The 27878-nt window shown below is 37.6% G+C and overlaps 2 protein-coding genes across 3 annotated transcripts in view; both read left to right on the forward strand.

Annotated features, from left to right (window-relative positions):
- CSDE1 (cold shock domain containing E1) overlaps positions 1-9236 on the forward strand; it is a 35368-nt gene extending 26132 nt beyond the window's left edge. For both annotated transcript variants that reach the window (XM_006213685.3, XM_006213687.3), the window contains 8 exons: positions 349-456; positions 1055-1230; positions 1849-1961; positions 2936-3055; positions 5493-5671; positions 6527-6690; positions 7437-7569; positions 7934-9236. In XM_006213685.3, the coding sequence (XP_006213747.1) occupies positions 349-456; positions 1055-1230; positions 1849-1961; positions 2936-3055; positions 5493-5671; positions 6527-6690; positions 7437-7569; positions 7934-7981 (1041 nt within the window). In that variant the 3' untranslated portion in view covers positions 7982-9236. The remainder of the gene's footprint in view (positions 1-348; positions 457-1054; positions 1231-1848; positions 1962-2935; positions 3056-5492; positions 5672-6526; positions 6691-7436; positions 7570-7933) is intronic.
- NRAS (NRAS proto-oncogene, GTPase) lies at positions 9236-19326 on the forward strand. The gene is made up of 7 exons (XM_006213689.2): positions 9236-9499; positions 9988-10115; positions 12153-12331; positions 14304-14463; positions 15203-15326; positions 15670-15711; positions 15815-19326. The coding sequence occupies exons 2-5, from the start codon at positions 10005-10007 to the stop codon at positions 15320-15322; spliced, it is 570 nt and encodes a 189-aa protein (XP_006213751.1). The 5' UTR covers positions 9236-9499; positions 9988-10004; the 3' UTR covers positions 15323-15326; positions 15670-15711; positions 15815-19326.
- The last annotated feature ends 8552 nt before the right edge of the window (positions 19327-27878 follow it).

A 27878-nucleotide genomic window follows, 5' to 3' on the forward strand; every position in this document is an offset into this window, starting at 1 on the left:
TTAGGGAATACGACATCTTACCCTACAGAATTTCTACCTGGTTGGAAATACATTCCCAGTTTGATTTCTGATTGGCTGTAAAAAGTATAGAATAGACATGTTATCAGTAAACTCTCCCTCCAATAATAAAATCAGGTTAAGACCAAAAGACTCAGTTACAGCAGATTGAGTCAGTCCTGGGTTAAGGGTTAAGGCATGATCATCTTTTATTCATGTAAACAATATGTATTTTAGAGAACCCTGAACAGGTAATTTCTACACCTGTGCCAGTTCTTCGGCTCTGGAGTCTGTAATAACTATAATTGTGCTTATATTATTTTTTGTTGTCTTCTGACTATCTTTCTTTAGGAGGCTGAGGATGGTATTATTGCTTATGATGACTGTGGGGTGAAATTGACTATTGCTTTTCAAGCCAAGGATGTGGAAGGATCTACTTCTCCTCAAATAGGAGACAAGGCAAGATATAGTTCTGCTTATTTGAGAGAGGAGGGAGGGTTAAAGGTTATCATCTTATAAATCCTGCAGAATGGTTTCTTTACATTTTATTAAGTATTGCCAAAATTCTTTTGTTCTTACAAGTTTAATATATGAGCATCTTCTTATTTAAAAGTAGTTTATTCAATTAGAACAGGATTAGCAAGCTTCTTGTTAAAGCCTTTTGAGGAGTCAGTATTTAAGCATTAGATATGCCAAAAGCAGTTACCTTAGATAAAATTAATATTGGTAAGAAAGTTAAGTCACTGAAACATTATCAAAGTACAGTCACACCAAAGGTTTTTACATTGCTGTTCATTTTTATCATACTTTGCCAGATTTTCCAATTGACCTTTCTCCTTGAGAAATTAAGAATCTGTAAGGAATACACATTGAAGAGCAAAACTTGATCCTTGTGAAAAGTGGAAAGAGAAATAGAAGTATTTTGGTGAAAATCTATCCCATTAGAGTATTTACAAAGGATATTTGGAGTGAAAAGCAGAGTGAGGGAGCTGTGTCAGAGTTGAAAAGCTTGGTAGGGAAATGACATGATATTAATAAGCATCCTTATTTTTCACAGGTTGAATTTAGTATTAGTGACAAACAGAGGCCTGGACAGCAGATTGCAACTTGTGTACGACTCTTAGGTCGTAATTCCAACTCCAAGAGGCTCTTGGGTTATGTGGCCACTCTGAAGGATAATTTTGGATTTATTGAAACAGCCAATCATGATAAGGAAATCTTTTTCCATTACAGGTGAAGAATGCCATTTAGGAACTTAAGAGCTTACAATCCATTCTTTGGTTTTAGAGTCGAAAGCATTAGTATTGGGTGGTTATGTATTTTTTAATCCCAGATTTCATATTGGTAAAATGATAGCAACATATAGACTAAAGTTAATCATCCCCCTCTATATATAGAACACGTGGTCAAAAGATACAAGAAGACCTGTACCTGCTTTGAACGTTGGGTAGGAGCCTTTCTGCTTCAGTAAAAGAGTACTGTTTTATATGTTGCTACCAGAGGGTTGTGCTTCTGATTTGGTGTTATAGATAGACAGCAAAGTGGTTAAGGGCATGGGCTCTTAGAACCATACAGTTTCAGTTTGAATCCAGGCTCTGCCACTTAGTATCTGTGATAATTTTATCAAATAAAAATAACCTCCTGTCATTGTAGTTTCGTTATGTTGAAGCTAGGGATAGTGGTGCCTCCTCATAGCATGTTTCTGAAGATTCTGAACCAGTGCTTAAAACAGTATCCAGCTTAAGTAAGCACACCATGAATATCATAGTAGAAGAAATGAAAGCTCCTTGCTACTGTTGATGTTTGTGGTAAATGGTTATTCAAATGTCATTTTTTCCTCTCCCCTTACAGTGAGTTCTCTGGTGATATTGATAGCCTGGAACTGGGGGACATGGTCGAGTACAGCCTGTCCAAAGGCAAAGGCAACAAAGTCAGTGCAGAAAAAGTGAACAAAACACACTCAGGTAATGAACTGTGACTTCTGATTATTCAGCCTCTCCTTTGGGTAGACGGTGAGGGATAGAGTGAGAGAAGGAGCAAAACCCTGTTGTTCTAGATCATTGTTTCGCCAGGTGTGACCTCCAGATGCAGCAGCATCACCTGGCCACTTGTTAGAAATACAAGATCTCTCACCACACCCTAGACCTACCAAAACTTTGGGTGGTCTGATGAACACTGAAGTTTTAAGAACCACTGTTCTAGATACTGTAGGTTATTTGCTGTGAGTTTATTTTCAATTCGGTGTCTGTTTTTCAAAAATAACCCCAAGCAAATAAATCTCCATGGGATTGGGGAGGGAGACATGCCTCTAGAAGACTGTTTTGGAGAAAATTAAGCCTAAATGTGAAAAATAATGGGAACTTAAGAAAATTGTTGCTATTTTGGATCTCCAACTTTCATATAAGACGTGCAACTTACTTTTGGCTTTCACCTAAACTCCCCAAATGACACTTTATTCTTGGTGTTATTCTAGAGAAATGGGAGCCAAGAATGTTCATTCAGTTTAGTAAATACGTAAGTGCATGCTACATTTTAGATACTGGGGGTACAGCAGTGAAGAAATAAGCCAAATCAGCAAAGAAAATGAGTAAAATATTGTATATACCATGTTTAGAAAAATATTAAGGTAAAGTAAATTAGAAAAGTATACAAGTATTGGAGTTGCCAGTATTTTTAGAGACCTAGGAAGATCTCACTGAAGTGATACTTGGTCACCTGGGGAAGGTAAGAGAGTAAAACATGTTTAAATATGGATACTATTAATTCCTTAAACAACTTTATTTTAAAAGTAGTTTAGAAGTATTTCAAGACTCGTGGGCAACTAGCCAACCTTCTGTTAACATTTGTTCTGATGATTTTTGCCTTTTTTTTTTGGCCTGTGGAATAGGGCTTAAATAAAAAATGTTGAGGGAGACGTATATGTGCTTTTGTTTTGTAGTGAATGGCATTACTGAGGAAGCTGATCCCACCATCTACTCTGGTAAAGTCATTCGCCCCTTGAGAAGTGTTGATCCAACACAGACTGAGTACCAAGGAATGATCGAGATCGTGGAGGAAGGTAGGAGCATCCCTATCAGATTGTTTGAAATTGGCTTTACTTTCAGATGAGCACTTGGATGATTTAAAAATAATGGTGATGTTGCAGTTCTCAGATAGCTTAAAAACTGAATTAAGGAAAAGTGACTTTTTCCCACCATGCTTGGTTTTTGTTTTTATATCCTTTATAAATGAGATCAGGCTGTGTTTATGTTGTGAGCAAATGGCTGTTGTGTGAGCATATGACTGATATGTTAGCAGCTAACTCTGAATTATAATGAAGCAGACTGAGAACAAAATCTCAGACTAAAAATGTGCATTTGATGTTTGATAATGAGATATTCACAGTTGGTTGGGTTTAGTGCAGCTTTATAGTTTTCCTCTATTATTAACTGGCTGTTTACATCAGTATTAACTGAATTTCCTAGTAACCATTGAATTCTATATTTTTGCCTCCTGTAAAAGTTTACTATATCTATCACTTAATAGCTAGGGTTCCATGGGGATCCTTCTACTTGTCTTCAGGTCAGGGCTCCTAGTGTTATTTTGTCTTTTTCTCACCATCTTTAACTCCCTGAGTTCTGATGCCATCCTTTACCCCAAACAGTTAAGTCCAGAAAGACCAACTTTGTGCATAAAATAAGTTTGCAATAGAAATAGTAGTAGGGAACACTGGATAACTAGTATAGCAGCATTATCATAATGATAGGGTTGATGAGAGAGTTTGAAATGCCAACCAAAGATGATAGGTTGACTCACAAAGAGAATAAATCTTGTGCATTCTGGAAGTCATAAGAGAATATAAAGTGGGGAAGAGCAGGTCATTTGGGAGAAGGAAATGAGCCTTGATAAACATGTTCCTGTATCACATGAGGTTCTTTGGAATTTCTGTTTTTCATAGAACCAGTACCCTCATACACATAACACCTCCAAATATGAATTGATAAATTGATGCCATGGTGACACCATACCCTTATAGGGGCTGTGAGAGAGAGTATGGGCAACTAACTTAAACTCATGAGATAAAATTAAAGTTATGTTTTTCCTCCTATCATGCCACATTTCCTTACTTTTGCATTCCCAACCCCCAATCCACTTATTCTTCAACACTGGCCTAGGATATAGTCCAAAGCAAGGATTTTGTGGAAAAGGAAACTTTCCTGAAATCTTTAAGCCTATTCTCACTTGGTGGTGAGAATGGCTCTTTTATTTAGGAATATTAGCTATAACCCAATATAAGATTATGGATTTGGGAGCCGGGCAGACCTGGATCTGAGTGCCAGCTCTTCCATTTCCTAGCTGTATACCCTTAGGCAAATTAGTTAAATCTTTCCTAGCCCAGTTCTTCATCTTTAAAATGAGAATAGCTTCAACCTCAGAAGGTTCTGTAAAGATTAAATATGAATCAGTGTAAGTGTTTAATAAGTGATGGTTACTACTAATCCCACTACATCTCTAACCCTTCTGCATGACTTGGAAGTATCTCCTCAAAGTTTTTTAGTTCCTGTATGTTTGAAAAGAAAATCTTCACTTACCCCTATAATTCTCAAGAGAATGTATTGTTAAAAGCATTCTCAGTTTTGAAGCTTCCTCTTCCAGCTGGTGTTTCTCTCTTTTCCACCTTAGTTGATTCAGTGAATTCACCATCCAGGTGAACTGATAAGCAGTTGAACTCTTTGGCCCAGTTTTTATCCATAGCCTACACTGATCTCCAGCCAACTTACTACTCTAGGGTAGAGCTCTGCAAATATGATGGCTTGTTTTTATAAATAGTTTTCTTGAAATACAGCCACAACCATTCATTTACAAACTGTCTTTGCTTTCTCACTGCAATAGCAAAGTTGAGTAGTTGTGACAGACATGATCCTATAAGACTGAAATATTTCCTGTCTCGTCCTTTAAGAAAAAGTTTAATGAGCCCTGATCGAGAAGAAAGGTGCCTCTTGGTTTGAGGGAGCCACAATCAGAACAAAGAAAAGATTCGGAATGCCAACAAATTTATGTACATTGTTTTCGCCTATGCCCGGCTTGTTGTTTAATGCCCAGTTGGGAATGAATCAGAATTTTTTTTGACTGGTTGGTTTATACTGTGAACTTGGGAAGAAGATACTCCGATGTATTATATTAGCAACTCATTGTGCTTTAAAAGCTCAAAGGTAATGAGATTGTGAATGATAGTGGGTTTTGGTGTTTTTGTTTGTTTTAATTTCATAAATGTGGTTTAAAACTGTTCATTAGCTAGTAAAGCAGTAATGAGCTATAAATTCTCATTTGTTTTTGTGGTAGTATTTAGCATTTAGAATTTTATTGAAGCTTTAAAGTAGAAGTTCTCAGGTATAAAAAAAATCTTAGGGAATATAATTATTTTTAGCAACTTATTTATAAATTTATTAGGACCATCAGCAGAGGGCTGTTGTGAAATACTAGCTTTTAGACTTTGTACCTCTTTCTCCTTACAGGGGATATGAAAGGTGAAGTCTACCCATTTGGCATAGTTGGGATGGCCAACAAAGGGGATTGCCTGCAAAAAGGGGAGAGTGTCAAGTTCCAGTTATGTGTCCTGGGCCAAAGTGCACAGACTATGGCCTATAACATCACACCCCTGCGTAGGGCCACAGTGGAGTGTGTGAAAGATCAGGTAAGTGGTAATAACTCGATTAGATCTGAATTTGATACTTTTTGAGTTGATCACCAAATAATAACCAAAACCTTGAAAATTTTTCAGCCAAAGGGAAACTATCATCATTCATTCCGTTTTCATTTGTACTTTACCCCCCTTTTCAGTGATTTTAGGCAGCTTATAAAAACATGGAGAAAACCACATGGAAAGAAAAAAAAATGGCAGTAGAAGCAAAAGGAAAGTAAGAGTAGTATTAATAACTAACATAATGAGGAAAATAAGTTTGGAGTGAGATTTCCAGAATAGAAAGACTATAATGTTTTTCATACTTTAGCTCAGCTTCTTTTGCAGACCACAAAAAAAGAAAGAACCTGTGTGTGGAAGTGTTCATAAAATAACCTTAGGACAAACAAAACTATTCCTGGTACTGAGATCTCAAGGAAATCTCTGAGTCCTCAGAGGGGACATTTTTCAGTATCAGTACAGTGAATGTAACACTGTTTCTAGTAATACCATAACCCTGCTTAATAATTTTAGAAAGGATCACAACGATGCATATGTTCAAGTAATAGCTTCCTAATGATTTTGCTTAGTTCAGAAACTTAGTTCAGACAATGTATGAAGGCACAAGGCAGCCTTTTTTGTTTCTCAGGCTAGGATAGAGTGAATGGCAGTGATTTCAAAGGTAGCTTTCTCCTCTGACAAGTTTTTGCAAACCCACATGCTGTTATAGCCTAGGCAGCTGAAGTGGAGCATCAGCACTGACAGCATGTTTTTATAAATCCCCTTCTAGTTAGGGTTAAGCATTGTGCTTCATTCAGAGTGAGTTTCTTTTCCCTGGTTTTTTAGCTACTGTCTTTTTTTTTATTTCAGTTTGGCTTCATTAACTATGAAGTAGGAGATAGCAAGAAGCTCTTTTTCCATGTGAAAGAAGTTCAGGATGGCGTTGAGCTACAGGCAGGAGATGAGGTGGAATTCTCAGTGATTCTTAATCAGCGCACTGGCAAGTGCAGCGCTTGTAATGTTTGGCGAGTCTGGTAAGTTTTTTGTTTTTGTTTGGTTAGTAACCTCCCTGAACTCTCTTAACTTTTGCAGTCTCTGCTTTATCATATTTTTTCACTCTTCCATCACTGCTTTTTTTAATCCTCTTCTGCCACTTGCTGGCTTATTTCTTAATACTTCTGCCTAAAAAAGACCTCATCTTCATTGTCTAAACTTTACTCTCATAAAACTGACTCAGTAAAACATTAATTGGGCACTTCGAATGTAATAAGTCTTAAATATAAATAGATCATATAGTCCTTGTTATAGGATTCTGCTTAGTTCTTTTTCTTCCATTCAGCCATTTCTAGGTTATATGCTGCTTAAAATTCTAACTTTATAGTTTAGCAGTTCTGGCACTGTACTTTTTTTTTATATATATCAGTCACATTGCTGGCATGAGGAGTGGGGAGTCTGGAAATTTCATTACATTCCTTTTGTAAGGTTTTTTCATACCCCACTTCTTACATGTCTGTGAAACTGGTCTTTCTGGTTGTAGACCAGTCTAGAGATGACCCTCACCCAAATGATTCTTCCAGCTCCTATGCAGTAATAAACCTTGAGTTGGGAATAAAAACATAAACTTGTCTGTCCTGTCTTGCTGGCTTGTTGGCTAGGTGAGGCAAGAGTCCCCCCTCATTAAAACTGAGTCATTTGGGTAGTTAGGTAGAAAACACATTGCTCTGCAAGTACTTTATTCCCACCAAGTATTGCTTCTTCTCACCTCTTAACTTTGTCACAGTGAGGGCCCCAAGGCTGTTGCAGCTCCACGACCTGATAGGTTGGTCAATCGCTTGAAGAATATCACCCTGGATGATGCCAGTGCTCCTCGCCTAATGGTTCTTCGTCAGCCAAGGGGACCAGATAACTCAATGGTATGAGAGGGCAGGCATACAAGGTTTGAGAGGATGGGGGCAACTGACAGACCAACATAGTACTTGAGATCCTGTTTTAGTATAGTTTAGAGAGTTTAATTTACCAGGGAGCTTCAGCCTCGCTTATAAACCCTAACATAATGGTTGCTTATGGTGACAGGTACATTTCTTGGTGTTCCTGACACTTTGAACATAGTTTAGGTAACAATTCAGGAGGGTTTATTACAGATTTCCTCCTCTGCAGAACAATTGGTGGTGGTTGAGATTATTGAAAGTAATGCTTTTATAATCCATTTTGGAATTGTGGATGGTATCATAATTGTCATGCACCCAAGTCATTAACTGCAATTTTATTTCTTCACAGGGATTTGGTGCAGAAAGAAAGATCCGTCAAGCTGGTGTCATTGACTAACCATATCTACAAAGCACATCATTAATCCACTATGATCAAGTTGGGGGGATTCTGGTGAAGGGTTCTGAATATCTCCCTCTTCATCCCTCCCAAAATCTGGAATACTTATTCTATTGAGCTATTACACCAGTTTTAACACCTTCCTCGTGTTATGTTTAAAAAAATAAATAAATTTAAGAAAACCATTTTAAAATTATGCACAGTTGCAGCCTGGAAAACTTAAGGTGGCGCCTTATAGTATCAATTTTAGGAGCTTTATTTGGAGCATTTAACGCAACTGGTAATTGCAAAATCCACTTTGCCTGTGTAAGTGAAAAATATAGACTGTTACCTTGTTGGCCCTATGAAATTCTGCACTTGGTATTTAGTATATACTCTACCTTCATTACTTCCGGCAAGATGTTCTGCCTTAGCACTCAGTTGCATTTTTTCCTTTTCTTTCCTGTTCATTATGCTTTAATTCTGAGGACCATATGAGGGTAGAATATATTAAAAATTACAAAAATTTGTATAGGCAAACCATTTCCTTAAGTCAATGGCCAAATGTTAAAATGTTATTTTTCATATCATTTATAATCTTGTCACAGTCCACTTAACAAAGTTTGGTTAGATTTCAATGAAAATTATCTTCCAGAGTAGTTTTTTTTTTTTTCCTAGGATCGGGGTGGGTAACTTTACTACAATTAGTATGTATGGTGCAGAATTTCATGCAAATGAGATGTGCCAGCAGTGTGATAATTTAAACATATTTAAAAAAAAAGACGAATGCACAAATTTGCTGCTGCTTAGATCACTGCAGCTTCTAGGACCCAGTTTCTTTTACTGATTTCAAAAGAAAACAAAAACAAAAAAAATAAAAAAGTTGTGCCTGAAATGAATCTTGTTTTTTTTATAAGTAGCCGCCTGGTTCCTGTGTCCTGTGAAACTACGGGCACTTGACCCTTGGTGTAGCTTCTGTTCGACTTTATATCAAGGGAACGGATTGGTCTGATTTCTTGGCCCCCATCTTGAATTGGCCAAATACAGGTCCCCGGCCAGTGGACTGAAGGCTTTGTCAAATGACAAGACAAGGGTCAGCTCAGGGGATGTGGGGGAGGGTGCTTTTATCTTCCTCGTTGTCGTTTGAGGTTTTGATCTTCTCTGGGTAAAGAGGCCATTTATCTTTGTAAACACATAACATTTTTGCTTTCTCCAGTTTTCTGTTAATGGCGAAAGAATGGAAGCGAATAAAGTTTTACTGATTTTTGAGACACTAGCACCTAGTGCTTTCATTATTAAAACGTCCTGTATGGGGGGAGGGGGGGCGGGTCTGGGCGCGGCCTGCCGCGTGACTCCTGGGTCGGAGGCCCACGTGGCCGGGGCGGGGACTCGGGCGCCTGGGGCGCCTACTGATTACGTAGCGGGCGGGGCCGGAAGTGCCGCTCCCTGGTGGGGGCTGTTCATGGCGGTTCCGGGGTCTCCAACATATTTCTCGGTTGTAGTCCTAATCTGTCCGAAGCGGAGGCAGCGGAGCTTGAGGTAAGGTTCTGGCGTGTGTAGCTTTTGGCTTTGGAGCATACTGATGACTCCTTGTTGCCAAGAATCGAGCGGAATCTGCGAGCTGAAGACAAAGGCCCTGGGCGGGGGTATCCTTCGTTTTGAGCCCTACGGGGGAGCTCTGGAGACAAGCCGGGGGAGTAAGAAGGTGGAGACAGCCAGGAAGCCTCCCCTCAGAACTGAGACGATTTGCGAGATTACTAGGAAGAGGGGGTTCCTTTACCTTAGGCTGAGGGCGGGGCCCAAGGGCTATTGAAAAATAGACGATGGTGGGGGTAACTAGAAGGCTACTCCAGAATTCTGAGGCCCAAAGTAACCTGCAAGTGTTTTTGCACTGTTGAATCACTTTAAGAACCAAGTGGAGATGAATGTGTGTGGAACCGATACATTTCAAACTCTGGTTTCAGTTATTATTGATTACAGAAAGCTTCGAAGTTCGCCAGTTAACCCTAATTGCTGCTTTCCCACAGGTTCTTGCTGGTGTGAAATGACTGAGTACAAACTGGTGGTGGTTGGAGCAGGTGGTGTTGGGAAAAGCGCACTGACAATCCAGCTAATCCAGAACCACTTTGTAGATGAATATGATCCCACCATAGAGGTGAGGCCCAGTGGTAGTCCGCTGACCATACCTCTCTCTTTCCGTTCACTGTTACCCACTCCCTTTCCCATACCCTTCAGCTATTCTTTAACTAAAGGAATAATCAGGAGAGAAAGCAAAAGTTATTTGGGATATTGTGTTCACTAATACAGTAAGTAAAGCTTGTTTGTGGAGAAAAGTTCCCTTTTATTAGCTGCTGAAGATTTTCTAAAAAGTTTACAATTTTTAACAGGTTTATAAACTGTTGCAAACTCTGTGTTGAACTCATTTAGTTTCTTCACATATTACAGTTCTGTTAAGAAACACAAGACATAGGTAGAATAACTGAATAATAGCAGAATGGAGATAAAGGATTCAGAGATGCGTGTTTCTTAGCTAGTTGAAGCATCTGAGACTGTGGTAAGAGTAGAAAGCGCGAGAGATTTTGAGTCAGCTGTGCCTAGTAATACAGTCCCTGTTTGCAGTTTATTTAGTTATGTAATAGCAAATCATTTAATCTCCCTGAGCTTCATTTTCCTCATCAATTAAATTACCATAAACTTGTCTTGCCTATCACACAGGGGATGTTGTGAAAAATATGTTAAATGTGAATGGTAGAGCACTGCATGATTATTACTTATTAAAGATTCCATTGTTTTTGTGGGAGTTCATGTTATAGATTGGCTTTAATAGGTGGCATCTAAGGTCCTTTAAGTGAAGAGTTTTGTAATCTTACTTAATTTAGAAATGTCTAACTCTAGAGATTATTTTATTTCATTACACACTCTGGACTTCCTAACACCCAGCCACTGAGTGTTCAATGCAAGCTAACTTGAATATAGTCATGAAAAATTTAGTCCTTGGAAAATTTTTATTTTAAGCTTAACAGCTTTAGTATTAATAGTTAGAACATTTTAGTATTTTTCAGAGTTTTATTCATTGAGAAATAATTTATATAAAGTACATAAATCTTACATCTACAGCTCAGTGACTTTATATTTGTGTACACTTAGGTAACTACCACGTAGATAAAAATATAGACTATTTCCAGTGCCCGGGAGAGTTCTCTCATGCCCCTTTCTAGTTGGTAAACCCCTCTACCCTGCCAGGAAATAACCACTTCTCTGTATTCTATTATCATAAGTTAGTTTGACTAAAATCTATCTTCATAATTTTAATTTTGCTATTTCCTCAGAACAGTCATACACTTGACCATATTTCAGGCTTCAAGGAAATTTTGGCAGTGTCATTTCTGTGTCAATTTGAAAATGTTTTACAGTCCCGCAGCAGAGTTACAGAGGAGCTGTTCAGTGGCCTGGCAAATTATGTTCCATACTGTTTCTGGAGCCATATCTTCACTAAGTGTGATGAGGTTATTTTCTTTGAATGGAATTCCCAGAACATAAATGTTAAAATACAAATAAAATTTTTGCCTTAAAGACGAATGGAAAGTATTTTTTAAAATATGATCTATGCATGTGTATCTTCCTGATGTAACTGTGCCTTGTTTGGAACCTTTAGGAATTTGATTCAGGAATATTACCCAAAGGTACAATCTGTCATGATGAGAAGAGTATTTTGGTATTAAAACTTTGTGTGAAATAAAAGGTATTTGTGTATTTAGTCATAAACACAAAAGACACTGTATCCAGAGCCAAGTTATAATTGGTGGAGGTATGTTTAGAATTTTAAATGAAAAATTAAAAACTCAAATAAGAGAAGTCCAGTTCATACCTTAGTGATACACACTGGGAACTGAATTTTTAGTCAAACTGCAGATAGAGCTGTCTTTTGAATTACTTCATCTTTCCAGGAACAGAGTGACCACATTTTCCTTGCTGCAGGCATACAGGATTTGGGGCTTTTTTCCTAGGGTGAGATTAAGTGCTTTCTGTTTGTGATTATATATTGGCAGTTTGAGGGACAAACCAGAGAGACAGAAATGGACTTGGTTAGGAGCTTATTTAATCTTGGCAATAGCATTGCATTCCCTGTGATTTTTTTTAATAAAAATGGAATCTCGCTCTCTCCCTGCCCCCCTACCCTCCACACCCCCAGGATTCTTACCGAAAACAAGTGGTTATAGATGGTGAAACCTGTCTGTTGGACATACTGGATACAGCTGGACAAGAGGAGTACAGTGCCATGAGAGACCAATACATGAGGACAGGCGAAGGCTTCCTTTGTGTATTTGCCATCAATAATAGCAAATCATTTGCAGATATTAACCTCTACAGGTACTAGGAGCATTGTTTTTTTTGAAAGGATAATCTTTAAGTGTGTTCTAAAGTTTTGGAGTGGGGATGAGGAAGCCACACTAGGGAAGATACAGCTTTTTAATTATGAAAAGAATTGGTTTTAGGTTGTGACATTGAGAATTAGGGATTATTACTGAAAGTTAACACTGGAATTTATTTTATATAATCTACTGTAGCTAGAATGCGTGATAATACATCAGTGAAGCTAACTAATGGAAGTGATTCAGAACTAGAGGTGTTGTTATGAGAGATCACAAAGGAATTTCAGAAAGGAAAACACCTCTGAGAAACATTCTTGAGTAAGTAGTAGAGAAGATAGTTGGAAAAAACAAAGGAGGGTAGATAAAGATGAAAGCAGGGCACGGGAATGTAAAGATTTTCTTTCTCTGTAGAACCTTAAAGTTTCCAAGATCAGTTGGACCATAAAAAAATTCTAGTACAACATTCTTATTTTACAGAATCAGTTCAGAAGGTGGTTTGTTAGGTTTTTGTACTCATGATTGTTATTAATAGCAGAGCCAGGACCAAAAACCCAGGGCTCCTTTTTCTCAGCTTTGTGTTCTTTAAGCAGAATAGTATAATGGTTAAGAAAATAGACTCTGCCTGGAGTGAAACTTGGCTCCATCATCTCTTAGCCATGGAACTTGGGGGAAACATTGAGCCTCTGTGCCTCAGTTTCTATATCTGTAACATGGAGATAGTAGTACCTACCAAGAGCTGCTGTGAAAATTAAATGAGTTAATAAATATATGAATTGCTCAGAACGGAGTTTAACACAGACTAAATGCTACGCAGGTGTTCTGCCTAGAGCCTTGAGTCCTGGCGTATGCCCCATCCACATGAAGATGTCGACTCACAGAAGCAAATTAGTCCGCTACTGGTTTTCAGTGGTTTTTTTCCCTCCTAAACCTATTCTACTTTCCATTTTCTCTCTGGATTTAATAGCAGCATGTAATAAAATGCTCAGCACTTGGCAAGCACCTAATAAATATTCACTAAATTTCTAGAAGTCATTTTTCTTCTTAGTCTGTCCTATGTTATCCCTTCATTCACATAGGCTACTGCCATCGCACCAGAGCTCATTTCTGCAGATAGCCAGTGAGATGCATTTCAAGTACATGACTTTGTATGTAATCCAAGGGTAGTCAAGAACAGTGCTGTGCAGCATGGTAGCCAAAAACCATATGTGGTTATTTAAATTTCATCAAAATTAAACAAAGTTTAAAAATCAATTCCTTGGCCGTAGTAGCAACTGGCTTTTCAAGTGTTCCGTAGCTTCAGATGACTAGTGGATGTAGTTGGACCTCACAGCGAGAGAATATTTCCATCATCATAAAAAGTCCAGGGTTGGTGAAGAGAATCTGGAGCAGTAGTTTCCAAACTGCTGTGTGGTATGCCTTACATGTCATTGAAGGGAGTGCTGTCAGCTGGGAATTTCAGATCCTTTAGTCCCCTGTTAAAAAGAGCAGTTGTGTTTTTTGTATCTTGGACTTCCAGCTATCATCTTGTTCAAAGAAAATGTTTGGACACCACCCACCTAGAAAAGTGGACAGACTATCTTTCATTAAATACTGACACTCTCAAGGGAGCTTTAAGTTATTTGGAGGGAGTAAGCTTTACTTTTTATAACTTCAGACCTTAATCAAGAGTGAAATTTCAAGTTGCCGGTTAAAATCAGAGCCAAGCTCTTTGGAGAATCAAGGAACGTAACGGGCGTATGTCAAGATAGAAGGTGAACAGGCACTTCGCTCCCTGTGGCTGCTGCATCAAGTCCAAACCAATCTCCTTAGTAATGCAAGGCCTTTTATAAGTAGTAGGGAAAAAAGTGAAATTTAGTAATAGAAGCTAGCAGAGCTAGATAAAATTTGCTAGATTTTCTTTTTTTGCCCTAGCTGTTTTTTCCTTCCTAAAAGTTTATTCTTATGTTATGATAACATATTCCCTTTTTCAGGGAACAGATTAAACGAGTAAAAGACTCAGATGATGTACCTATGGTGCTAGTAGGAAACAAGTGTGATTTGCCAACAAGGACAGTTGACACAAAACAAGCCCATGAACTGGCCAAGAGTTATGGGATTCCATTCATCGAAACCTCAGCCAAGACCAGACAGGTATAGTACAGCTTTCAGCATTTGGCAAGGGTTTATTTAAGGCAGAAACGTTTGATGGATTGACTCTTTGCTAGAGCTATGATCCACATTCTTTGCTGTTTTGGGTTTCTTTGTTTGTTTGTTTTTAGGGGGGATAATTAGGTTTGTTTGTTTGTTTATCTTTCAATGGAGGTACTGGGGATTGAACCCAGGACCTTGTGCATGCTAAGCACGCACTCTGCACTGAGCTATACCCTCTCCCCTTGTTGTTTTTGATTTTTTCAAAAGTGTTCTATTTTTTTAATAGTGTTCTATTTTTTAATCTTCAGTTTAAACCCAAAATGAAATTAATACTTTTTTTTTATTTCTGCATTAACATGCACAAATATTTCTAAAATGAAGACCCTTGATTAAAGATACTTAAAACATCAGTCCTTTCTCCATCAGCAGCAGTCACTGTTTAAGGAATAAGCCCTCCTGAATGGAATCTTTAGATCTGGTAGTTCTATATGTCCCACATTACTCCTTTTCCTTTGCTTGAATGTTATTTCTGCAAAATGTGCCGTTTGTACACCAGCTTGTTCATGTAATTTAATAGGAATGCTAAGTTTAGCATCCTCTTCCTAAATCATCCTACTTTATGAGCTAATAATTTAATAATTGGATTTTAAATCCACATAAGGAAGTACAAATGAGAGCGAGAGCTTTCAACTTGGATTGTGTCTGTTGCGCTGTGTGTATCATTTTCTTTCTTTTATAGGGTGTTGAAGATGCCTTTTATACACTGGTAAGAGAAATACGTCAGTACCGAATGAAAAAACTCAACAGCAGTGATGATGGAACTCAAGGTTGTATGGGGTTGCCGTGTGTGGTGATGTAACGAGGTGAGCTTGTGGTCTCGACATAATTGCAAGTGTTAATGGGGCAGCTTGGAGGAGCGCTGCTGTTGTTTTTCCCATGTTGCTGTTTACCTGAGAGTTTCTGCTCCCTTGTAACTATAAAATAATAACTACTTTCCTCATGGCAACCTTGCTGAAAATACTGCAGCCTAAACTGTCCTTAAAACATTTATTTTACAGACAGTGTTACATTTCCGATAACATTAGAAATTAGAGGCCATTATTTATGAGATATGTTATACCATATTCTTGGCACTGACCAGGAGCTTGAAGGACCCCTACATCAAAACCAGATGATAATGACATGGTGTGTATTCTTTTCTTACAGATACTTTTAAAGTTCTAGCATCAGAAAAGAGCCACTGTCAAGGTAGGACAAGTTTGGAAACGAATGTGTGGTCATTGATGTTGGTTTTGTCGCCTTGTTTCTCTGATACTCTGTGCCATTTATACAGATTCCATCTTTATTTCAGCTGCACTGACGCCCTGGTCTGGACTTCCCTGGAGGAGAAGTATTCCTGTTGCTGTCTTCAGTCTCACAAAGAAGCTCCTGCTACTTCCCCAACTCTCAGTAGATCAGTATAATACTCTCTTATTTGAGAAGTTCTCAGAATAACTACCTCCTCACTTGGTTGTCTGACCAGAGAAATGAACCTCTTGTTAAGCCCCAGTATTTCTCCACCCTGGGTTCTCCCCCAACACACAGACACACCTCCGCCACCCCAGGTTTTTCATCTGAAAAGCAATTAATGCTCTGAAACAGAGAACCAAACTGTAGAAACAGGAAATTCTTTAGAAAACAATGTCTTGAGGTCTCAAGTAGCAATTGCTGGCAATTTTTTTTTTCTTTTTACTGTTGAACTTGGAATTATGTTGATTTTTGGAGAAATGTCATAAATTACTGTTATACTGAGAATATAGTTAATGTTGCTGTTTGGTTTGTAATGTTATCAGCTATATTCTATAAACTGGCATCTGCTCTGTATTCAGAAATACAAAAGTGAATACTGACTTTTTGAGTCTATCCTCGTCTTCTCGACTTTCTTGTAATTAAATCTAACTTTCACGATGAAGTGCCTTTTTCCTGGAAGTGGTTTGTAGACTTCCTTTACAATACTTCAGTGGAGTAGATGTCTCAGAAACGATTATAAATGAAAATGAATGTCTGAGATAGGTCTATGACCTGTCTGGCTTTGAGGGAACGATATACTGACATGATAGCAGATGTCATTTCTTACATATTTGAAGTTGGTTTTCTAGAGACCTATTTTTGGGCTCTCCCAAGAGAAAGATGAGACTAAAAATGATTAGGAACAATTTCACTTCATTTTTCCCTAACCTCCCCCTTTTTTTATTTGTTTTTAGTAGTTTACTACCTACGAAATGTATATAATTTGTTTCTTCTAGCTTATTCATAATCTAATGTTCAGTGAACTTCCATTCATATTTAAATTTGGGTCGTATCAGATTCATTCACAGGTGTTCAAAACTGTAAAAATTGGATGCAGTTTAATAGTTGTAATCATTGATTCTCCAAGTATGTTAAACACATTTTCACTGTATACCATGGTTACTGATGATGTATATAATTGCTCTCAGTCCCCTTCTCACCCCGTCCTCCGTCCTTCACCCCACAGCAGCAGTGACTTGGTTAATTATTTTAGTTGAGTAAAGCATGGTGCTAATAGACCAGGGTCACAGTTACAAAACTTTAGTGAGCCATTTAGCATCACAGAGAAAGAAATTCTTCCACATTTGCTCATTGCACCGTTAACTCCAGCTAGTGCTTTTGCTAGATGCATGTGGTTAGTCCTGTAGGGAGAGAAGAGGTCAGTTAACACAAAGTCTTTACCATTACTGGAAAAAATTGTTATCCTGAGGAGGGTCAGCTTAGAAGTCCTTATAAAGCATCTAGACTTTTTAGCCCCATGGAAACTAAATTAAGCCGATATTTTTTTCTCATGTTTTTGAGAATAAGGATGCCTCAGATCAAAAGTTTTTAAATTTTCCTTATTCATAATGTTCTTAGAAGGATTTAAAACAGGATGTTGATTAATTAGTCTGTGCATACCAGATAACAAGCTGATGAGTTTGGTCAGAACAAGAAGTACCCTTTGGGTTGAAATTGCTGTTTGAGAGGGGAATGGAAAATATAATTAATTGTTAGTTATGAGGATTTGGAAACTTGGCTTTTCCATTTGCAGATAATATCCCGATAATTCTAATGAAAAATGGACTTGGATAACTTTTGATAAAAGACTAATTCTACATCAGCCTCTTTCTGTTCTGGTCTTCTAATGTGTAAATACTTACTGAGGTCCTCCATCTTCTAATAAGAGTTTTCATTTATTAAGCAAATTCCACATTATCTTGAAATGAATTCAGAAGAGGGGAAGAAACATACTGTACCCAGAGGATAAAAAAACCCATTGAGGCGTGCTCCTACTTGTTCATTCTGAGAGCTTTCACGGTCTGCACCGTAAACAGACCGCAGCTTTGCTTCTGCTCCTCTTGGAGCATTGCTCTGTCATTTTCTCGAGGATAGATCGAGGCTTGTCACCTTAGTTGTCGTCATTGTCTCCCCTTTCCTCTTCTTCCCATTCCTCTTGTCTATGTGACTGACAGTGTGACTCTTTAGTGTCAAATTAGGGGGAAAAAATAACTCATTTTGGGCTTTTGTGCCCATTACCCTTGTATGTTTGTGTCTTTTAGTTTCCTCAAATACGTTCTAAGCACAGAAGTATCTAAACGGGGCCAAAATTCAGACTTGAAAATGTTCTTTTAATAGCTTACAAAGTTACACTTTGGTGTGAATTTTGGCACAGAGGAGTGACAAACGTAGTTAAACGCTGAATAACTTCAGTTAGTGTGGTATAAAATAGTTTTTAGAATATGTTTGTGATTGCTGAAAACAATTATAGTTTACCTCAAAATCTGAAAGTCTCTTTCCCCAAGTTAAGTGCCTGGCCAGCTGTCATAAATTACATATTTATGTTTGTTTGTTTTTTAAAGATTGCATGTTCAAGATTGTGAAAACATTCAAGACAGGTGTTCTGTCTGAAAGCTACCATGCCTATCTGTAAATGGATCTGCTGAGTGCTGTATTTGCTCCAACAGCTTCCTCTTGATTGTTACTTGGTAATACAATATCATACTTATTACAGCTTTCACTTCAGGAGTGTAATAGGTAAAATTATCCTCAATATGTATTGTGATGGGCCCCATGTTTAGTCTTTCATCATCCTTTAAACTGCTGTGAATTTTTTGTCTTGACTTGAAAGCAAGGATAGAGAAACACTTTAAAGAGATACTTTGGGTTTTCCATTCCAGAATTTGTGAGCATAGTCATATTTTGCTTTACAGTTACAGTCATGAACTCTTTAAGCTGGCAGCTACAACCAAGAACCAAAAAAATGGTGCATTCTGCTCCTTGTGATTCATCTCTTGCTAATTAATTATAAGGAGCAAGGATAACTAATTAGAGAAAGTATCTTATTTGGGTGGTTTCTGTAAACAAGGGACTATAATTCTTGTACATTATTTTTCATCTTTGCTGTTTTAGAAATCTAATGTGCCACAAAATTATTTTAAGGTGTTTCTTATAAGAATTGTTTTAAAAGCACTCGTTATCAGAATAAGTGTAGATATATTTCAAAATATAACTGGTAATTTTTAAAGGCCTGAGTACTGACCTAAGAAGCAATCGTATGAATTCTCTGGAGGGAAGGGAGGATCTCAATGGAAGTTGTATGACTTTTATATTTCTGTGCCATCAAATACAGTTTAAAAATATCACTTGTGCAATTCTGCTGTTTAAACAGGAATTTTGGCCTCCTTGGCCCTAAATGAAAGGGCTGATATTTTAAGTTGACTATTTTATTGTAAATTAATCCATCCTCACCTTTTTTTTTTTTAATTTGGTTGAATGTTTTTCTTGTTAAATGTTTAAAAAAATAAAAACTGGAAGTTCTTTGCTTAGTCATAATGTTTTTTCCACTGATGTACCTTTATTGAAAGTTAATATTAAATTCAGATTTTTGGATGTGACATTTGGACAATATTGGAAGATCTGAGTTCCTCATTTTATCTCAATGTGAAATATGTCAGAGCCTGCTTTATTATGTACATCGGGAGTGATTCATAGCTATATGTCAAGTCCTTCACATACTAATATGAAGTGCTAAAAACTACCATTGGATCTTTTGGCCTTTTTTTGCATTACTGCACAGTCTACCAATCTTGGTAGAGCTGGAAGAGCATAGGTCTAGGAGCCAGAGAATAGGGGCTCCAACTATAATTTTACTACTCCAGCCAATATTTTCATCATCTACAAAGTAGGGAAATTGAATAAGGATATCTCAGATTTCCCAATCCTAATTAAGGAGATATAAAACAATGATTTCAAACCTAGGCTTCTTCACCAACACTGGAATACTGTGATTATGAGGACTTTGGTTCATTCTACCAAAAATAACCATTTTTTTCCACTTTTTTCTTTGAAAAGGCAAGGATGGATCATTAGTATTTGAGTTAAGCTTAAGGAAACCAAATTTAAGCAACAAAATTCTGTTTCTAGCTACTGAGATGAGTGTAAATATTTTAGATTGTAAAATGTATATGAAAAAGAAACAGAATTATGGACGTGGTGTATCAAACAGATTTCCTCCTTAAGTTGATCACCTATGCTTCACATCAGATCTTTTGTTCTGCTAATAGTTGACTCCCCAGTAACTGAGAAAGGAAAAGAGGAAAGAATATTTTCTTACGATTGCTGCTGTTCTGCTTGGCAAAATGAAGCTTTAGAGAGACAAACGATGAAAAATAGCTAAAGAATGTTTTTTATTTGGAATATGAGGGGACCTGTGCATCTCTGTGCTGTTAAAGTTTCTATTCTCATAACAAGCAATTCTCAAGGTCATGAAAAGGCCAACAGAGTTGCATGAGCTATTTGGTATCCATAAATACATGTAAGGGGCCAAGAGGTTGTACTAGTGGTTATTTTGCAAAATGGCTTTGGACACATTTCAGAGAATATTCAGCCCCATGACTTGAGAGCACAGAGAGAATCAACGTCTAGTATCCAAATGGGAAAGGTATGCTTTGTAATGCTTTAAATATAACTCTGGGCAATGCAATGTGGTCCTAGATCTTAATAAAAGAAAACTGGGACTCAAGGAACGTCCGAAATACAGATAACAAATACCTTTGCGGTGCCAAGAGGAACATCAAAGGTTCAGACTTGTGAACTGGAAGTAGACCCAGTGAATTGATCGCTCTTGTCTGGAGGCATTGTATTCACGATTAACTTTGCACTTGCACCAAAATAGTTAATACTTATTAACCTACTGGTGAGAGGGGAGAGGCGTTTACTTTTCAACTGAAAAGAATGCTTAATCTCTTCTTAAAACTAGTATAAATACAGATTGCCATCAATTTGTAGGCCACATAAAGAGAACTAGGGGTAGTGCCTGTGATATTGGGGGTTAAAGTGACATTAAATATTTCTAAAAATAGAGGCAGCTACATGCCTAACCAGGGAGGATGTGGTTGGAACTGAGCAGTTGCCTGCCTATTAGAGCCTTCAGATACAGGAACCTGAAACATTATCCGAGTTAGGAAAAGCAATCTTCTAGAGTGGCTTCTGTAGGAGTGATAAAATTGGCACTACTGACACTTTCTGCGGGAGCTTGAGATGTGTGAATTCTGTATGATACCTAAGTCTGAAGGAAAATTTGCACATTGTTTTAAAATATTTTAGTGTAAGTCAGTTCTCCACATTTACAACTGAGACCCCCCAACGTCCCTGATGTGATTTTTTTTTAATCATTGGAATAGAGTTTAAAGACAGACATCTTGAAAGTTAGATCAAGAAGTCTCATAAGTTTATGTTTGTTTTGCTTGTGAATTTGAGGAGTTTGACATTTAATATTAAAGTCCAAAATGAAACTCTAGCACAGAATATGAACTGAAATTACCAAAGCCTGTGCCCCTATTGCCCTATCATTCTATAGTTGGTGTGACATTTCCTCTCCAAGAACCACATTTGGAGGCATAGCCACATGCCTTAACAAAACATTTTTGTTTCTTTGGCTCAGTAAATTTCTCTTACTACTTTCCTTCCTAACTCATTTAGCAGATTTTTATTGAAACTTCTAAGTGCCTGGGCACTGTGCTGCTCCAGTCATATAGCAATGAACCTGGCAGACTTGGGCTCCTCATTCATCTTTTATATTGTATTGAGGAGAGATTTCAAAAACAGAGTTTCTTAGTTGCAGTTTGTTTCGAAAGATAAGGAGACATACTTCTTATTAGCCTTGGTGTTCCAACTGCCACCCTCTTGACACTGCCTAGGGCCACCATCTTCCTGATTTTTCTGAATTCTCAAGGCTACCTAAGATGCACCAGAGCCCATCTCATGCCTCTTTGCCATTTGGGTCTCTTCTTTTCAAATCAAGGCTCTCAGAAGTGGAAACCATAAATTGCTTTGCAATTTCAGAGTGCTCTTAGCATTCATTTATTTAATCCTCCACAAATGCCATATAAGACAGGAAAGATCTCCATTTTACTGATGAGAAAACTGAATCCCCTGAAAGTAGATGAATTGATTCCAGATTGGAACTCAGGTCTTCTGACTTTAGATCCTGTGCTCTTTTTCATTCACTAGTCCAACTGACCCTTGAACAACATGGGTCTGAACTGGTCAGGTTCACTTATATGCAGATTTTTTTCTCAGTAGCAAATATTACAGCACTACGTCATCTGAGGTTGGTTGAATCCAGGGATACAGAGGAATCGCGGATACTGAGGGCTGACTGTAAGTTACAGATGGATTGTTGACTTCATAGAGGGTGGGTACCCCTTAAGTCCCGCGTTATTCAAAGGTCAACTGGAGTCTTCAAACTGCTGCTCAAGGCCCTTGGAGTGTCATATAGGAGATTTCTGAGAAAGCTTGAGTGGGTGGGGCTCTGCTCTTCCTCCCTGTTCTCACCTTCAACCTAAGCTGCACTTTCATCTGTGTTTTGGTTTTTTTTTTTTTGCACATTATCCCGATATTTTAATAATCTTAAATATCAAGAATGACAATTTTTAATTTAACTTCCTGAAGTTTGGTGTGAATTGACTTCATGTTTTGAATATTCAGTTTTACTAATTTTATAATAGTAATGAAAGAACCTGGTTTTTAAAAAATTGAAAAAAAAATTCAAACCATACATAGAATTAATTACAGAGCTAACCTTTATTCAAAGTTAATCACTTTAAACTTTGGTTGTTGTTGTCTTATCATCCTTTGTGAAGATTCTTATGAACGGGGTCATATGGCGTGTGTGTGTGAAAGCTTTGTAATTTTTCACAAATTGAATCATTTAGATATACGGTGTTCTATACCTTGCTAATTTCACTCAATAATGTACATTCCACACCTTTTCCTAACCAGCATTTTACAGCAACATCTTTCTTTTGAAAACTATGTATTATATACAACCTTCTCTCTACTGACACACACACAGGCTCTTTTTTTATTTGATGGTTGATTATTTTCTCATATCAAATATCATTATTCTCAACTTATATTTGCCAGTATATGCATAGAGCAAATTGCCACAAATAGTCAGGTTTACACTCGATGCATTTTTTATTTCAATGCATATGGCCTTAATTGTCCTCCAAACAATGTTTTATCAATAGATTCCTTCCAACAGTGCATGAGAGGATGTTTTATCCCAGACCCTGGCCAACCCTAGGATACATCAAACTTTCAAATTTTAAAAAATTAATAGGTAAACTGATATTTTATCTATTGTCCAATTTGCATTTATGTAAGCACTTTCCTCTGTTTTTCATTTTAGGCTTCCATTCAAGATTTAGCTTGAAGATTCCATAAGTAAAAGTTTAAACACCCCTTGACCTCACCAGTCTACTCCTACAACCATCTGTCAAGCTGGGAATCACTACATCACATCCTTGTGTCTAGTCCAGACCCCAGCATCCTCTAGGCACCATCACGATCATTGTTCAACTAAGCAAGAGTGATACAGTATGTGACACCCCAGTTAAGAGCCCCAACTCAGGAGCCAGAGTACCTGAGCTTAAATCCCATCTCTACCACTTACTAGCTATGAGACCTTGGGCAAGTCAGTCTCTGTACCTGAATTTCTTCAGCTGTAAGATGGAGGTGATAATAGTTCTTCAAAAGACTATTGTGAAAGTTAAATGAATGAATATACGTTTTTAAAAAAGCAACTTGGAATAGTGCCTAGCACTGTTATTACTGCACAGAGCCCACAGCTTGCCACCCACCCCATCTCCTAACAGAACACAGTATACTGCTGAAGTTTAGATTGTTTTGTTAAAAGCACATTGCTGAATTTTAGTTCTATTCAAGAGACAGGAAACAAAGTCAGTTTGTCTCATGGAAAAGGATGAGTCTTACAAATTTGACTTCTTTATTTTTAGGCATGTATGGGGAATTATTACTAACAGGGAAATGAACCTGAATCCAGTAAATACTATGAAGTTCCACAATTTGGTTATATTCCAAACTAAAACTCATTCCTTAGGTGTAAGGTAACTTTTTATAAACCTCTAACAGGGTTACAAAAACAGTCCATAGTTGCTGCTGACAAAAGGGTTCTATTCCCAAACCGGAAGTTGTAATGAACTCAGAACTGCTCTCACTGAAGCAATGTTATAAAGGATTAAGCTCACCCTGAAAGTCTGTTAATGACAATGAACCCCATATAATGCTTCAGCATCTTAACCATGAGTGACTGAGGGCATTGAGGGGGAAGGGTGAAGAGCAGGTTGGAAAGGGCTGGGAGCTCCCAGCAGGTTTCACAGCAGGGAGGGAGACCTGCTGCAGTGGAAGAGAAGAAGCACTTTCTGAACAAGGGAAGCCAGGCAGCAGTGATCTCCTGTGTATAGCTCATTCCTGTTAGGTGTCAGTCATCTCCTTCCCGTGGAGCCTCGCGTTACAGTTATCTCTCTCAATAAAATACAGGAAATGGGGAGGGTACAGCTCAGTGGTAGAGCAAATGCTTAGCATGCGTGAGGTCCTGGGTTCAATCCCCAGTACCTCCATTACATAAACAAACAAACCAACCTAAAATACAAGAAATCTCTCCTTTAAAAAATACATTTGTAAATTTGTTATTTGGAACCCTGAATGTTTTCCATTGGAATAATATTCTAAATGATGGGAAAGGTCCCCACGGGAGTTCCAAACAATATAACCCATAATTTGGTTGAAATAGTCACATAATTACTTTTAAAAGACCTAGAAAATAATAATTTTATTTTGCTAAGAACTAAAGCAAAAAGAGAGTTAAATGAGTCTAGTTTATCTTATATATCGATGCTTGAAGAAAAAGCAAATTTAATTACAGAAAAAGGACAAGCAGTGATTTGTCCCATTAAAGGGAACTTCTGGACATTTTTCCTTAAGATCTGTGGATGATAGAACCAGAATATGTTCTGTTTTGTTTTGCTTTAAATTCAGATTTTTTAAATCATAGAAATAATATTTGTTCATGGTCACAAATGCAAATAAGGCAAAAGAAAAAAATTAAAAATTGCCATCACTCCACTGCCCAGACAGAACACTGGAATAAATGGTCCAGGCTGTTTTCAATGTTTATAGTAATATATACATTAAATGCCTTTTTTTTTTCACAAAATCAAGATTATACTATGTATATGTCTTTGTAATATGCTTTTTCACTTAATAAAAATCTTTTAATGTTTTCCATGTTAACATATATTTATCTACACCATCATGTTAATGACTAAGTGGTATTTTGTACTATGTTTGTACCATATTTTAATCAACCTTCTATTGCAGACATGGTTGTTCCTAATTTTTGGCTCTTAAACAGTTTGGCTACAATTAACTGAAACACATCTTTGAATACTTGCATAATAATTTCCTTAAGATAACATAAAAATGAGATTGTCGTATCAATGGATAAGCATATTTTAAAAGGTTTTTTGATAAATATATAGCCAAATTTCCTTCCAGAAAGGCTAAAATCTTATAATTCCACCTACCACCTGACTCTCTTTCCTCATATATTAAACATTAAGGATTATCAAGAAACTGGTTCTTTTTTATAATCAAATTCACTTCAAATTGTATGGGAAAACAAAAATAATTATTTTTTAAACTGTTACATGCAGTTTTAGGAACTCTTCATAGTATAATCATATTTTTCTTATTTGCATCAGGTGGAATTCCCCAAAAGACAATAGTTTAAGAGCTCTTCATTTTTACTTTGATGGTAAAGACTTAAAATTTGTTTAGCACTTTTCCCCATTACTTAAATCTACCAACTTTTGTCTGGACATTTCTACATGCTAACAACTTTATAATCATGAATTTACTTACTCAGTGAATCAGGAATATTAAAAATAATATAGGGCTTGAATATCCCCAACCACTACCCCCATGTCTTCAAGTATCTCTGCATTCTTCTCCCTCCTCCACTCCAGACTCAGAGGAAATGGTCCTCTCCTCTCTTCCAGGTCCTTCCTCCACCTGGGTCTTTCTTCCACCTCCTCCCGTGTCCTCCAAGACTGGTAACTTGTTCTTGCCTTTAGTTTTCACTCTCTTGAGTATTTACTTTCCTCCATCTACTTGTTTCTTCCCCTAGAATTCCATAAATGTACTCCTTTGACCCTAGTTTCCTCAGTTATCACTCTATTTTTTTCCTCCTTGCACTCTCTGACAACATCATTAGGAAAGAAGAGCCTCCACCTTCCTCACCTCTTTCTTACTTTTCAACTCACAACCATCAAACCTCCTCTCTTCTCGTGACTTCTCTGAAGCTTCTCCAACAGTGTGGGAGCCACAGAGGTGGAGGAAGAGGCTCTGGAACCTGCTATGAGGAACTAGCTGACAGCTTGAGTTTCCACACCTTTTCATCTGCAACCTTGAAGCCATGCTCAGTACCCATCCTTGCCATCCCACAGTCAATGATTGATCATGGTAAGGGTATAGAGTTGGACCCTATCAGTTCTGCTCTCTCCAGAACTCCTAGAACAAGCAGTCCTTGTGGGGAACTCCCCATTGAACTGGCTAAGACTCTTTCAGACTAAAATCTGAGGCCCTCTCTCTTCAGTCCTCCTTCCCCTCTCCTCTTGTAAGTGTCAGATCAGCATCATGTCGTGGTCTGAAGACTTTCCCTGCTGACTACTGCTCCCTCCTCTTTTATCCTTCACAGGCATTCTCCCAATACATCTCTTGTATGTCTAGTTCTGTTTGGGCATTTTCTTTAAGGACCTGACCTCACCCAACAGTGATCACCAACCTTTCTAATGGACAAAGCCTGTGGACTGTTTTCCATCCTCTCATGAAGTCTCACAGCATTTAACCCCAGGACTCAGCTCCAGATTGCTCTTCTCCCATCATTTCCATGATACAATATTTCCTAGTTCTCTTCCTTTCTCCTCCACCACTTCATCTCTTTTCTTTTTGTGATCTCTTCTTTCTACAACCAACACCTAAATATTGGTTTTCCTTTAGAATCAGTCTGTGGTCCTCTGCTCTTTTCTCTCCACATATTCTCTCTAAGTGATGTAACTGATTATTGGAATTTTAACCAACATAATTGCTGATGACTCTCATATTTATATTCAGTTCTGGATTCTCTCCTGAACTCCAGAGTCAAGTATCCAGCTGCCTACTGGACATTTCCACTGTGATGTGTTAGGCCAAATACATTGACTTTGGTCTTAATCCTATCTAACCACTTGTATTGTTTGTCTTAGCAAATGGCACTACTCCCTTACAAACCACTTGCAGGGAAATTTGAGACTTATTCTCACCAGCTCCTTTTCCATTAGCCTCCATATCCAGATACCCTGTCTTCAGAATGTGTCATGTCTGACTCTTCCATTCCAATTCTCCAGTGATTGTCAATTTAAGCCTTCCTCGTCTTTAACCAAGATATTTGAAATGATCTTTTACCTTAATCTTCCTTCTTCCTGGCTTCCCCTCACTCCTAACTATACTGTGGCCATAAAGATTTCCTGAAATGCAAACAGATCGTGTAAGAGGCAGTATGATGCAGAAGTGAACACAGGCTTCAGCTTAAGATGAATCTAGGTTCAAATCCTGACTCTGCCACTTACTGATTGTGTAACTATGTATTTTATCACTTAATTTTTCTGAGCTTCAGTTGTTTCATTTGAAAATCGAAGATAATAATAGTATCTACCACTTAGAAATGTGGAGCTTTAATGGGTTAATGTAGAGTAATTGGTACAGGATACAAGGTCAAAATACATTCTTATTACTACTAACTATTAGTATTATTTTCACTGTATTCTTGAGAACTCTGCAGTGGTTTCCCAGTGCTATAATAATAAAACTCAAAACCCTTAGCATGGTGTAATGTCTACCTCTCTTTCTTCTCTGATTCTCGACATGCACATCTTTTCAAACTCTGTCTTTTGGTCCCAACCATACTGAAATAATTGTGGTTCCACAAAAGGGTCATGAATTCTTGAAAATAGAACATTTATGAAAAAGAATTTGGGCCA

The sequence above is a fragment of the Vicugna pacos genome, chromosome 9, assembly GCF_048564905.1.
Source record: "Vicugna pacos chromosome 9, VicPac4, whole genome shotgun sequence".
NCBI classification, from domain to species: domain Eukaryota; kingdom Metazoa; phylum Chordata; class Mammalia; order Artiodactyla; family Camelidae; genus Vicugna; species Vicugna pacos.

Coding starts and splice junctions, on each gene's coding strand:
- NRAS (XM_006213689.2), top strand. CDS start 10,005: ATGACTGAGTACAAACTGGTGGTGGTTGGAGCAGGTGGTGTTGGGAAA. Junction 12,332..14,303: donor GCAGATATTAACCTCTACAG/GTACTAGGAGCA, acceptor TCCCTTTTTCAG/GGAACAGATTAAACGAGTAA. Junction 14,464..15,202: donor CCTCAGCCAAGACCAGACAG/GTATAGTACAGC, acceptor TTTCTTTTATAG/GGTGTTGAAGATGCCTTTTA.